This window comes from Rattus norvegicus, chromosome 8 (genome assembly GCF_036323735.1).
Source record: "Rattus norvegicus strain BN/NHsdMcwi chromosome 8, GRCr8, whole genome shotgun sequence".
Lineage (NCBI taxonomy): Eukaryota > Metazoa > Chordata > Mammalia > Rodentia > Muridae > Rattus > Rattus norvegicus.
The window spans coordinates 62925897-62939059 of record NC_086026.1 but is presented as its reverse complement, the minus strand read 5'-3'; the positions used below and the strand labels follow the sequence as shown (position 1 = coordinate 62939059).

At 41.0% G+C, this 13163-nt stretch overlaps 1 protein-coding gene, 1 long non-coding RNA gene and 1 other non-coding gene across 9 annotated transcripts in view; 1 reads left to right on the top strand and 2 right to left on the bottom strand.

The window, feature by feature from the left end:
- The window catches only part of Cul5 (cullin 5), a 65492-nt gene that overhangs the window by 35582 nt on the left and 16747 nt on the right, over positions 1-13163 (top strand). For both annotated transcript variants that reach the window (XM_006243090.5, NM_022683.1), the window contains 5 exon segments: positions 4578-4671; positions 5658-5788; positions 5993-6100; positions 7655-7719; positions 10707-10839. In XM_006243090.5, the coding sequence (XP_006243152.1) occupies positions 4578-4671; positions 5658-5788; positions 5993-6100; positions 7655-7719; positions 10707-10839 (531 nt within the window).
- LOC120094160 (uncharacterized) overlaps positions 1-13163 on the bottom strand; it is a 44478-nt gene that overhangs the window by 16467 nt on the left and 14848 nt on the right. For all 6 annotated transcript variants that reach the window (XR_010054383.1, XR_010054385.1, XR_010054384.1 and 3 more), the window contains exons 2-3: positions 10398-10622; positions 6025-6086 (exon numbers count right to left, since the gene is read on the bottom strand). This is a non-coding gene — a long non-coding RNA (uncharacterized LOC120094160). The remainder of the gene's footprint in view (positions 1-6024; positions 6087-10397; positions 10623-13163) is intronic.
- Positions 15-143, bottom strand: LOC120094468 (small nucleolar RNA SNORA61). Its single transcript, XR_005488777.1, has one exon. It is a non-coding gene; the product is annotated as a small nucleolar RNA SNORA61 (small nucleolar RNA).

The following is a 13163-nucleotide window of genomic DNA, read 5'->3' as shown; positions in this document are numbered from 1 at the left end:
TGCAAAGTGCCCAGGAGTTTTTGAATCTGGCCTGCTGCTCTACACCAGACTGCATTGCTGCAAGGCCAGCTTCAGTGTACTCTTCCTTTTTTACAACGACCAAGACCAGCGTGGAGATCCCATGGGAAGGGGAATCGGTGGGTGTGTTCCTTCCTTTCTAAGTGCTAGCTTGCTCATGGCATCCTTGAATAGTCCTGGTCTTCCACCTTGCAGAGCCCTGGGGATAGATTACTGCTCTCTGGGAAACAAATCAGGAGGAGCTGGTGGCATTTGACAATAAGGGTTTTTTACTTCATGGAAGCTTGCAAATGGAGACAGAAGGGGAATCTGAGGTGAAAGAGGTGGTTGAACATCCGTCCATTCCAGATGTTTTCACATAGGAAGTGCAGTATTTTGATAAATAGTATAGAAGGAATGTTAAAAAAATGTTTACATGGTTTCTTTTCAAGAAATGGACTTTTTTGGTATAGGATGCGACTCATTTTTGAAGCAAGAAAGGAAATTAGAGTTTCTTCTTTTTGCCTGGTGAAAATGTTTTTCTAAATGATTTCTGAATAGATAGGGTCTGTACCATAATCTTAGGGGTAAGAGAACTTTGAGTTTAATTCCTGTCATTATGTTTATTTTAAGTGTGTGCGTGTATAGGAGCACGTGTGCCACGGCATGATCTGGAGCTCAGAAGGACAGCTTGCAGGGCTTGCTTCTCTCTACCTTATAGTTACTAGGCCTCATAGCATTTCCAAAGCCCCACACATACATTTTATTTTGTTTCTTTTTTCTAATACTGCTGACTATCAAACCATACCCCTTGTACATGCTAGATAAGCACTCTGCCAGTGAGCCAGGTCCTTCTCATCAGATTTACTGAGAAATAGTAGCATAGCAAATGCCAGTCTCATTTTTTTTTAAATGCGGCATTTCATTCCATTTTTTTTTCTTATTTTTATTTATATGAGTACACTGTTGCTGTCTTAAGATACACCTGCAGGGGGCATTGGATCCCATTATAGATGGTTGTGAACTACCAACCATATCGTTGCTGGGAATTGAACTCAGGACCTCTGAAGAGCAGGCAGTGCTATAGACCACCAAGCCATCTCTCCAGCCCCCCAGTTGTTTCATTTTATCTTACTCATTTGCTTCATTTCTCTTCCTCTTTCCTTCCCTCCCTAATCTCTTTCTTCCTGTACTCTGGCATGTTTAAAAGAAGTTTATGATATTGCACATGCATACTGACTCAATACTATTGTAGAATTACAATAGAAATACACTGTAATATTTTCTATTGGGAGCCATTTTTTTCATTGTTAAAGTTTCTTTTAGGAAGAGTTTGCTGGGATACCCTTAATGCCTAGTTTTGTAAACACAACTACAGATACATCTTTCCTCACACTTCACACTGTTTTGGGATAGAATCTCCTGGAAAAGAGACTGCTGAAGAAAGAGTATTACTTATATACAAACTACTATTTAATTCCAAACTGACTTTTGAATTGTTATAGTTCTTATTCTAATCTATCTGTACAGACCTAAATTTTATTGGTTTATAATCTTCAGTTTCCCAGTGTGATACATTTTAAAAGACTTTATGTACATTTAAACATTGAGTTGGTGCTGGAGGGATGTTCAGCAGTCCAGAGCACTAGTTCCTGGGTTTGAGTCTCACCACCCACGTGGTGTCTCACAGCTGTCAGTAGGGAATCCCAACACCAGCATCCTCTTTTGGCCCTCCTACCAACCTACCGAAAGCCTGCAGTCACAACACCTGTACACATAAAGTGCAGGTTAAAACTAAAACTCACTGTGGTACAGAGAGGTGACTTGTGAGTAACAGCGCTTATTGCTTTAGCAGACGACACAGATTTTGCTGTCAGCACCCACAGTGCAGCTCACAGTTCTGTATCTTCAGTATGGAGTTTGATGCTATCTTTTCACAAACACCAGGCATGCATTCAGTACACATATATAAATTCTTACTCATAAAATAAATCTTTTTTAAAAATTAAATTATGGATGAAGCTAGGTATATTTATTGTTGCTTTCTTTTGTAAGTTCATACCAATTTTTCAAATATATCACTCTGAATCCTTCTTTATCTAAACCATCTTTATCTTTATCTTTATTTAATCTGAAGAGTATTTGCCATGCAAAGGCAGATAGATGTCTGTGATCAGGTCAGCCTGGTCTATATAGTAAGTCCCAGGACTGCCAGGGCTACGCAGACCTGGGTCCAAAACCCAAAAAATCATTGATTCCTATTTCTAATTCAAGGCCCTTCCAATTCTAGTCTGGCCTTTGCTTATATGTCAGACTCACTATTATTAAAAGTAGTCGTACAGAGTGGAACAGAAGTTGGAATCTGTTTTGTCCTTTACCCACCAGCAGCTGTGTGCGAGACTGAGACTGTAGCTGTGGATAAAGCCCAGTCCTGTCCTTGTGAAGTTTCCTGAGTGTAGCAAGGATGGAGATATTTCACTGATGTGCTTATTTATCAACTGAACTTCTTTCATGTATTCTTCTGTTTTTTGAGTGATACACATAACTGTGGGTATATAATTAGGTTCACAGAAGGGTTACAGGCTCATCAAAGATAGATGTTGTGGTGCATGCCTTTAATCTCAGCACTCAGGAGACAGGTAGGTGAGTCTCTGAGTTGTAGGGCAGCCTGGTTTGCAGAGGGAGTTCCAAGGCTATACAGGGAAAACCTGTTTCATTAAAAAAAAAAAAAAGGAAAGAAAAAAAAGGACTGGTGTTTCTTTATTGAACTTGTACTCCAAGAATAAGCATGTTCTCTTAGTATAACAAGAGAAATTGGATGTCAAAAAATCAGTCCTATTTTTCCAGTGTAGCACCAATGCTTGTGAATTAGCTGTTTAGTGTTGTAGTTTGACCTCTCTCACTTCCTGAGACTAACACTAAGACTCACTTAGCACGTGCTGTCTCTTAACTTCCTGTGTAGTTGAGGATGGCCATGAGTCTTGATTGACCCCTCCCATCTCCCATGTTCTGGGGTCACAGACACACACCACCATCCCTACTTGGCCCATGTCTCCATATATTAAGAAGATGCTTTATAAGGCTGCTGACTACTTGTGAGGATTGGAGAGATGGTTGCTCTTTCAGAGGACCTAGGCTTACTTCCTGAACTCACAAGGCAGATTGCTCCCATTTATAACTTCAATTCCAGGGATTCTCATGCTCTTTTAGCCTCCTTGTGCACCAGGAATGGGAGTGGTGCTCTGATATACATACAGGCAAAACACCCATACACATAAAGAAGTAAAACAAGATACTTATAGAAATATTTGAATGTTTTAAACTGGAAACTGCCTCGTCTACACAATTCCTTTCGTTGAGGCAGTTAGGAAGTTCTGTGTGATTGTCTTGTTCTTTCAGTTTGACCTCCCATTTAGCTCTTGTGAACCACAGTAAGGAGTACACTTATGTTTAGGTAGCTTCATACATAAAGGAGCATATATATATTTATATGTATGTCTGTAATTTATTTGTACATATCTACAACAAAAGTTTTATGAAATAATGATCATTGTTTCGAAGTGTGATATATTTTGATTTTGTTTCACTTTTTGTACTGTTTTATGACTTTCTTGGTTTTGGAGATGGGGTCTTAAACTCTGTAGAACTGGCTGTCTTGAATTCATAGAAATTCATCTGCCTAAGATTCCCAAGTGCTGGGATTTAGGGGTTTGCTACTGTATGTGGAATTACTGCTCTGTAACATTTTAAAAAATAGTATTGCATTTAAAACCTGTCTTTAAAACATTGTGAAACATGACAGGCTAGATTTTTTGGAATTTAAAAATTCTGGATTGCCAATAACAACATGTTTATGTGCAAAATTTACTGAAGCAGAAGACATTCAAGTGACTGGAACTTAAGCTTATTTGTTCAATCCAGAATGTTTGTTTCTTCATATGGTTAAACTTAACCTGGTTTTCATTGGTCCACTGTGGTAGGTAAATGTTGGGTGTGGGTCTAGCGCGAAGGCTCAACTGTTAAGAAGAGGACTGTTGGTTCTTGCAGAGCGCCTTCACAGGCAGTTCACAACCAGCTCTGACTTCAGTTCCAGGGGCTCTCATGCCTCTGATGGCACCAGCCATGCACACAGGCAAAACACTAATACCAATAGCATAAAATTAATTAGTGTTTAAAGGGAGGATGTTGACTGAGTGTACTTGGGTCTGAGGTAGAGTGACATCACTCAGCAGGTGATAGGGGCAGAACTTCTACCATATTGGATAAGAGGCTGTTAACCATGTGTGTATTATTTTTGAATGTTCATATATTTTTGGATTATGTGTAGAATTAAAATTATAATACAGATTTCACCAGGTAAGAGAAGTTAGCCACATTTTGTTTTGCTTGTAACCTAAGTTCTGTGTTTTCCTTAGTTTGGTAAAGTAGTGTGGCGTACTGATCCATTAACAGCAACCCCGCATAAAGGCAGATAAAGTCTACTTTCAATGTACTTTCTTTCTTCTGTTCAGCGGTTTGATTTGACTCATTCGTGTGCTGTAAGGCTTATAGCAGCTGCTACTGTTTTTGCTGTGTTTCAGCTCATGGAATGCTGTGTGAACGCACTGGTGACCTCATTTAAAGAGACTATTTTAGCAGAATGTCAAGGCATGATCAAGCGAAATGAAACTGAAAGTAGGTAAAATCTCACAAAGACAGAACCTTTTAAGAGAATATCTTAAGCACATCACCTAATTGATTGCTCTTGGGTCATTCTTGTCGATGGAGGTGCATTTCCTTCTGTATATAGATAACAACACATTGTTTGGGGAGGCTTTTGTCTTTTTTTCCTTGGAAGTTGAACTGTGCTTTTAAAGGCTAGAAAAAGTTGCAGACCTACAGTGTAGACTAGAACTGAGCATCTGAGTTGTGTAGACATTTGGAGCATCGTTTTGGAAAACAGCATAAAGATGGTTCAGTAAGCCTGATGACCTGAGCCCACCTCCAAAGCACAGGTAGTGCAAGGAAGACTCCCAGATTGTCGTCTGACTTTGACATGTTTAGGGTTTGCACTTATGTGCTCACACACACCAGTACTATGAAAATAATTTTTAGTGTAAAACTTTAACCATGACATGTCAGTAATGTGTATCCTGCCCAGCAGTGCTGCCACGCATCTTTAATTGGAAAATGCAAGAGGCAGATACAGGCGGATTCGAGTTTGAGGCCAGCTTGGACTATAGAGTGAGTTCTTGGACAACCAGGGCTGCATGGAGGAACCCTATCTGGAAAACAAACAAACAAACAAACAAACAAAAAAACCCGGGTTGAGGATTTAGCTCAGCGGTAGAGCGCTTGGGCAAGCGCAAGGCCCTGGGTTCGGTCCCCAGCTCCAAAAAAAAAAAAAAAAAAAAAACCCAAAAGCAACAAAACTTCTCTTTTAAACTGTAGACTAATTATAGCTACAGGATACTAATAACATATTTCAAACTCCCAGGTTTTTTCAGCATCTTATGACTGAAAACATAGCTGCCATTAGTACTCCACACCTTGTGAGTTTGAGGCCAGCTAGGGCTACATAGTGAGACCCTCTCATAAAATACAGAGGCCACAGACATTAATCAAGAAAGAAATGTATTCTTCTGGATAAAATAGTTCCATGAGTGTGTCATGTCTTCCAGAGTTACATTTGATGTTTTCACTGATGGACAAAGTTCCTGGTGGGATCGAGCCCATGTTGAAGGATCTGGAGGAGCACATCATAAGTGCTGGTCTAGCAGACATGGTGGCAGCTGCTGAAACCATCACCACTGTAAGTCTCTGCAGTGGCAGTGTCACCACGTACACATCCAAAGTCACGTCTACACTAGTGACTGAAGCAGCACGGTAGCAGTCGGTGACAACCTGCACACTTACTTTAAGAACAGAATTTTCTCCAAGTTTAAACCTTAGTCTTTTATTAGAATAGTATTTCCTTTTTAAATAAAAGCTAATATGAAAAACATTTTGTTTCCAGGACTCTGAGAAGTATGTGGAACAATTACTTACACTGTTCAATAGATTCAGTAAACTGGTCAAAGAAGCTTTTCAGGATGATCCTCGTTTCCTTACTGCAAGAGATAAGGTGACATTTCTCTTTGTGGACATTTTGTATAAAAGCTGATACTGTTACAGTGGACTTAATGATTGGTGGCATCATACTGCTAAGTTGAGAACTAAGACTGTGGGAACTCGGGTTTTCTGTAGAGTACAGCAGCTATATTTATTAATTTGGTTTAGTCTTTCTTTTTGTATCATTGTGAACTAGGATTCAACCAGGAAGCGTTTCCCTTCTTAGTTTTTCCAAGGATATTATTCCTGCTGGTTGGAGTTTTATTCATTCTCCCTTTTAGACTCGCCTTGCTACACTGCTGCTCTCCACAGCTCATCCTGAGCAGAGCCAATCCCTTGTCCCCTCCTTCTTCTTCCCCCTCCCCTCCCACCTTCCCTCCCTTCCTCTCTTTTTTTTATAGTCTGGTTTGACAGGGTTTTTTTGGGTAGCCATGGCTGACTGTTACAGGCTGGTCTGGAACTCAGGAACCCACCTGCCTCTGCCTCTGAGTGTTGGGATTAAAAGAATGGGCCCACCACCCTCTGGCTGATCCTTTTTTTAAAATATATGTTATTTATTTGTTTTGGTGGTGGGGTAGGTAAGGTGTGAATGCTGAACTGTATTTGAGTAATGACAGCATCAGGCTTAGCAGCCACTGCCTTTACCTGTTTATCACCTCTGTCCTCTGGTGGAGCCCCTGTGAGAGTTCCTTTAAAGTTAGTTGTCTTTGTGACCCATAGGAACATTAGCATCGCATCTTCTTTGACTGTCACAGTGTTTTCCGTGAAATGGGAGAACATTTGTTGAAGATGGACACTGGAAAGCAAATGCTAGCAGTTTTAGGAGATAGGAGGTAGATCAAAATGTTTAGGAAGCTGAGCAAGGGCAAGGAAGGCTACTCAAGTTGAGTATTCTCACTTGAGAATACTGCAAGATAGAATAGTGGTAGTTACACTGTGACAAGGAATGTGCTGGAATGTTTGAAGCAGTCTTCTGGGAGGGGAATCAATGAGGTAGCTTAGAGGATGAGTCTCTTGTCATGATGTCTTTTCTCTAGAACACTTAAAAGAGGAGAGCGCCACACCACAGCACACATGCACATGGTACATCTTGTGCCTACCTCTACCCCAATAACAATAAAGTTTTATTTTAAAAAATTACTGAGGCACAGGCTGGAGAGATGGCTCAATGGTTAAGAGCACTGACTGCTCTTCCAGAGGTCCTGAGTTCAAATCCCAGCAACCACATGGTGGCTCACAACCATCTGGAATGAGATCTGATGCCCTCTTTTGGCATGTCTGAAGACAAGCTACAGTGTATTCATATCTAATAAATAAATCTTAAAAAAAAATTACTGAGGCAGAAAAAAAAAGAAACAATGTACTGAGGTGAGTTATACCATTAAAATTAAAATTCAGGTGGAGCTAAAACTCAGTAGTAGTGTGTGTACTTTTACAGTCTTCATGTAGTGCCAGCACAACAAAAAATAAATAATCTGAGAAAAATACCTGATTCAGATCATTGAACATGTAGTTTCTATATTTTAAATATTAAATCTTATTCCATTTCTAATTGGTTTTTTTATAGGCGTATAAAGCAGTTGTTAATGATGCTACCATATTTAAACTTGAATTGCCTTTGAAGCAAAAAGGGTAAGCCTTTAAATTTTTATTTTTAAAAATATTCAAGTTTGGAGAACTATTGCACATTACGGGGCTACTGGATGAGCATGGAGCGCTATTTCCCTGTTGGGTTTTAGTTGGTCCGGCTTTTAAGTTTAATTGTTATTGTTTTATTTAGTTTTTGAGACATCTAGCGTTGGATGGTTTCAAACCCCCTATGTAGCCAAAGAGGATCTTAAAAGAGTCCTAATTTTCCTGTCTCTACTTTTGAGTGCTGGTATTAAAGAGTCACTGCGTTGTGGTGCCTGGCTTATTCAGTGCTGGGACTTGAGTCCAAGGCTTTCTGTGTACTAAGTAAATATTCTATTGACCAACTGAGCTACATCCTTTGTTGAGAGAGAGGGGGGGGGAGGAGAGGAGAGGAGAGGAGAGGAGAGGAGAGGAGAGGAGAGGAGAAGAGAAGAGAAGAGAAGAGAGAAGAGAGAAGAGAGAATGTGTGCCTGGTATCCATGTAAGTCAGAAGATGGCCTCAGGGCTCACAGAACTAGAGTTAAAGCTATTTGTAAGCCTCCGTGTGGGTGCTAACAACCAAATCTGGGTCCTTTGGAAGAGCAGCCAGTGCTCGTAACCACTGAGGCACCTCTAAGTTTCATATCCTTTTTTATTTATCTCGCTATATAACCCTGGCTAGCCTATAACTTACGTAGATCAGGCTGGCTTGGCTACATAAAACCTTATTCCTCTACCTGTGTTTAGATTAAAGTCATGTGTCACCACAACTGGCTTCATCTCTGACTTCTGAGAACCTTTTGTCTATAAAACCTCCTGTTTCCGGCTCAAAAATGCCATGTTACATACCTTACTCTGTTTGCCTTTTGTTATTACTTTAAAATTTTTACTACCTGTTGCTATTAAAAATTTTCAACTTAGATTTTTTGTTTTTAATCTCCTTGTACCAAGATACTGTTTTGGAAGTTAGAATATACTTTTGGGGGCTGGAGGGTTGGCTCAGCGGTTAAGAGCACTGACTGCTCTTCCAGAGGTCCTGAGTTCAATTCTCAGCAACCACATGGTGGCTCACAACCATCTGTAATGGGGTCTGATGCCCTCTTCTGGTGTGTCTGAAGACAGCGACAGTGCACTCACCTTAAAAAATAAATAAATCTTAAAAATAAAAAGATTAGGAAATAACTTTTGTTCCGAGTCTTTAGAATCTCTGCCTGGTTTTCTTTTATAGTCACTAAAAGTTTACTATCTGAAAGCATAGAAAATGACTTTTCCATCATGATAGATATGAAAAGGAAATCAGTTTTAATGTAAACTTTGAGTTACCATTTTTAACACATGGTCTCTTTGGTGGCATGTTTTGTCTAGCAAGTGTGATACCCAAGTGTGGTCTCCAGCTCACGAGGAAGCAGGCAGGTGACTTGGTAAGGGATGCACACACCATGAGGGCAGGAGAGAGGCTGGCTGGAGAAGGGAGGGAACAACATAAAGTCCACTAGTGAGTGAGCCCACAGACCAGTTCAGCTGATGGAGAGCCGACAGTCGGAGTTCAGTCCTGGAGACCCACATGGTAGGTGAGAGCCGTCTCCTGTAAAGTGTTCTTTGGCTACCACTTACCTACCACACACACAAAGAGGATCAATTAAGATGAACGAACTCATTACTTTTATATACTAAATTTAAACCATAAGTTAAAAGGAAAACAAGTCTCTTCATAAAGTGAACTGGTTCATACTAAGTAAAATTTATAATGTAAACTAGAATTTGACTACTAGGGGGCTGGAGAGATGGCTCAGTGGTTAAGATCACAGTCTGCTCTTCCAGAGGTCCTGAGTTCAGTTTTTAGCCACCACATGGTAGCTCGCAGTCATCTGTCCCGGAATCTGGTGTCCTCTTCTGCCATGCAGTTGTACATACAGATTCACTTACATAAATAAATAAATCTTTAAGAATTTGGACCACTAATAAATCTGACTTAGGTACAGCATCCCTTCTTACAGTTTACAGCTGAAAATTAGTATTTCATAGAAATTTGGTGTGTGGTATGTTCTTTAATTTAGCACTCCTTAGAGTACAGTGGGAGAGGTATCTTGAGTTTGAGACCAATCTAGACTTTATAGATCCTATCTTCAAAATAATAAAAGAGCACTCCTTTAATTTGAGCACTGTAGAGTCAGAGGCAGGAAGATTACTTGATTTTGAGCCAGCCTACTCTGCACAATGAGTTCCAGGACAGCCAAGGTTATACAGAGAAACCCTGTTTAAAAATAAAAATAAATAAGCAAGCAAACAAAGAAAAAATAAAAGGTAAATCTTAAAAATTAAATAATTTGAAAGGAGCAAGGATTTATTGTGTTGTGTCAGCTCATTATGGCAGGGAGGGTGTAACAGCTGCTTACATCACGGCTGATAGGAAATATTGACACCAGGAATGGGCCAGGAATGATACAACCAACCTTGAAGGATGCCCACGCCTACACCTGACCTGTTGACCTACTTCCTGAATGAGGCCATGGCCAGTAGTCTCTTCGAATCCATAACAGATGATAGAAGTGACGAATCCTAACTGGAAACACCCTCACAGACACACCCATCAGGATGCTCTACTAACACAGGTGTTTCTGAGTGAAATCAGGTTGGCAATCAAGATTAACTTACAACTAAGAGTAAAGTAGTAGTAGCATCCAGACTTAGGCACTCACTTGTGAGGAGGAAATAGGTGGTTGAAGGTAGGCCTTGCTTACGCTGAGAAAGCCGGGATGCGGTGCATGCAGGAAGAGACCTGTGGCACAGCTGCAGCACAGGTTGAGCCAGCTCAGTTCATACTTGGATTAAAGGGATTGCCTCTTCCCATGCAGACGTTAGCATAAGTCCTGGTTTGTGTCCTCATCACACACAGTGCCGTTGCCAACTCTCCATTACCAGTGCTGTGGAGACAAAGAAAAATCATTTTCCAGGTAGATTCAGGTAATGTAGTATTGCAGTAAAGACAGCCACTTTCTCTTTTCTAGAGTGGGGTTGAAAACTCAGCCTGAGTCAAAGTGCCCTGAGTTGCTTGCTAATTACTGTGACATGTTATTAAGGAAAACACCATTAAGCAAAAAACTAACCTCTGAAGAGATTGAAGCAAAGCTTAAAGAAGTGGTGAGTATATTTTTGTTTCTTTTCTAGTAAAGATTTATTTTTTGCAGAGGGAGGGAGAACATTTGTATCCAAATCAATGTCCTCCAACAAAGGAGGCATTGCGATGTTACACGGGGACCTGTACACATTCATATAGGAGAACAAGTCAAGGAGGGCATAGTCCTGTAGCATGCTCAGTTCCCAAGTCTAAGCGGGGAGGAAATAGCAGGTATGCTTTGAGGCATACCTAGCCAAGGTATGAAGATACGTGTGAACATTGAAATGGGGCACAGGAACACTGTGTAAGAGTTGTAGTTGTGCCAGTAAGGAGAATGATTATCTTTCCAGGACAATATCGTCCTTCTGAGAAGGGAAAGTAGATGGTTTGCTATATTTCATGTTCTTAATTAAACTTACATTGATAGCTCAGTGGAGTAAAGTACTTGCTATATAAGCAGGAGGACTTGAATTTGGGCCCCCATACTCACATAAAAACACCAGAAGCATTGTGTGGGGGTGTGCAGCTGTGGCCCAGCACTGGGGGTGAGCATGTGGTGCCAGAGACAGGTAGAGTACAGGGCTCACTGACGAACCAGTCTTGCTGAACCAGTGAGCTCTAGGTTCAGTGGAAAACTCTGTCTCAAAACTTAAGGTGGACTAGAGAGATGATCTGCAGCACCAAGTTTTCACAACCACCTTCTAAAAGCCCTGACATCCTCTTCTGACTTCCGCAGGCTCTATATGGAGGAATACTCATACACATAAAATACATTTAAAAAAATAAGGTGCAGAGAGATAGAAGATGGTGGTAGATGTCAACCTCGGCCTCCATAACACACATACAGGTTCCACACAGATAGAAATGTATTATCCGTAAACATAAAGTTTTACAGTGGGGCTGGAGGGACGGCTCAGCGGTTAAGAGCACTGACTGCTCTTCCAGAGGTCCTGAGTTAATTCCCAGCAATCACATGGTGACTCAACCATCTGTAATGGGATCCGATGCCCTCTTCTGGTGTGTCTGAGGACTGAGACAGTGTACTCACATATATAAAATATAAATAAATATTTAAGAAAAAATAAAGTTTTGTAGTGTAACACCCTTCATAAGATACCTAGTAATTCCTAAAAATTTTTATTCAAAATTTTTCTGAAAAGAAAATATCATTTATTCCTAATTGTGTTGTGTATGTGTGCCTTTTCCTGCATGTGGATGCCTTGCTTACCTGTTTGTGGTATTAGAGATGGACTTGGGGCCTGTACATGCTAAACAGGCACTGTACTATTTAATTACATCTCCAGCCCTGCTTTTAAGAATGGTTCTCTCCATTGTTGCTGGGGGCTACAGACCAGCTCATGTGTATACTTTGGTTGGTGGCTTAGTCTCTGGAGCTCCCAGGATTCTGAGTTAGTTGATACTGTTCATCTTCCGAGGAGCTGCCATCCCCTTCAGCTCCTTTAGTCCTTCCCCTAAATCTTCAATAGAGGTCCCACTGCAGTCCAGTGGTTGGCTTTAAGTACCTGCATCTATCTCAGCTGCTGGTAGAGCCTCTCAGAGGGCAGCCATGCTAGGCTCCTGTCTGCAAGCACAACATAGCACTAGTAATAGTGTCAGGTTTTGGAGCCCACCCATGGGATGGATCCCAAGTTGGGCTTGTCACTGGATTTCCTTTTCAATCTCTGCTTTATTTTATTTTGTCCCTGTATTTCTTTTAATCAGGATCAATTCTGGGTCAAAAATTTTGAAGGTGGTTGGCCCCCTCCCCTGGAGGTTCTGTCTGTCTACTGGAGGTGGTCTCTTCAGGTTCCCTCTTCCCACTGTTGGGTCATCCCCACTGAGTCCTGGAAGCCTCTCACATCCCATTTCTCTGGGATTTTCTAGAGTCCCCGTCCCAACCCCCTCCCCCTCCTGGCTTCTTTCTTGATGAATTAGTTGATTAAAGTCAGTTTCTATTAACAAAAAATAAGTGAAGTTTTTTGTTTGTGTGGGTGTGAGAAACAGACAACTGAGACTACATGAATATATGCTTTTCTGTGCCTTGGTGTTTTGCTTATCTGCGTTTCTGTGTGAGGGTGTCCTGTTCCCTGACCTGCAGTCACAGACAGTTGTGAAGCGCCGCATGGGTCTAGGAATTGGAGTTGGGTCCTCTGGAAGAGAACCAGTGCTCTTAACTGCTGAGCCATCTTTCCAGTTCCTTGGGTCCTCCTGGTTGGTTGTTAGGAACATTATTTAAGCCCAGGAATGCAGAGAGGTAGGTGAAATGAGAAAAACATCACACAAGTAAGTACAAGCAGAAAGGCCTAGGGAGATGATTGGTGTCACAAAAGAAGGGATTAAGATGTGT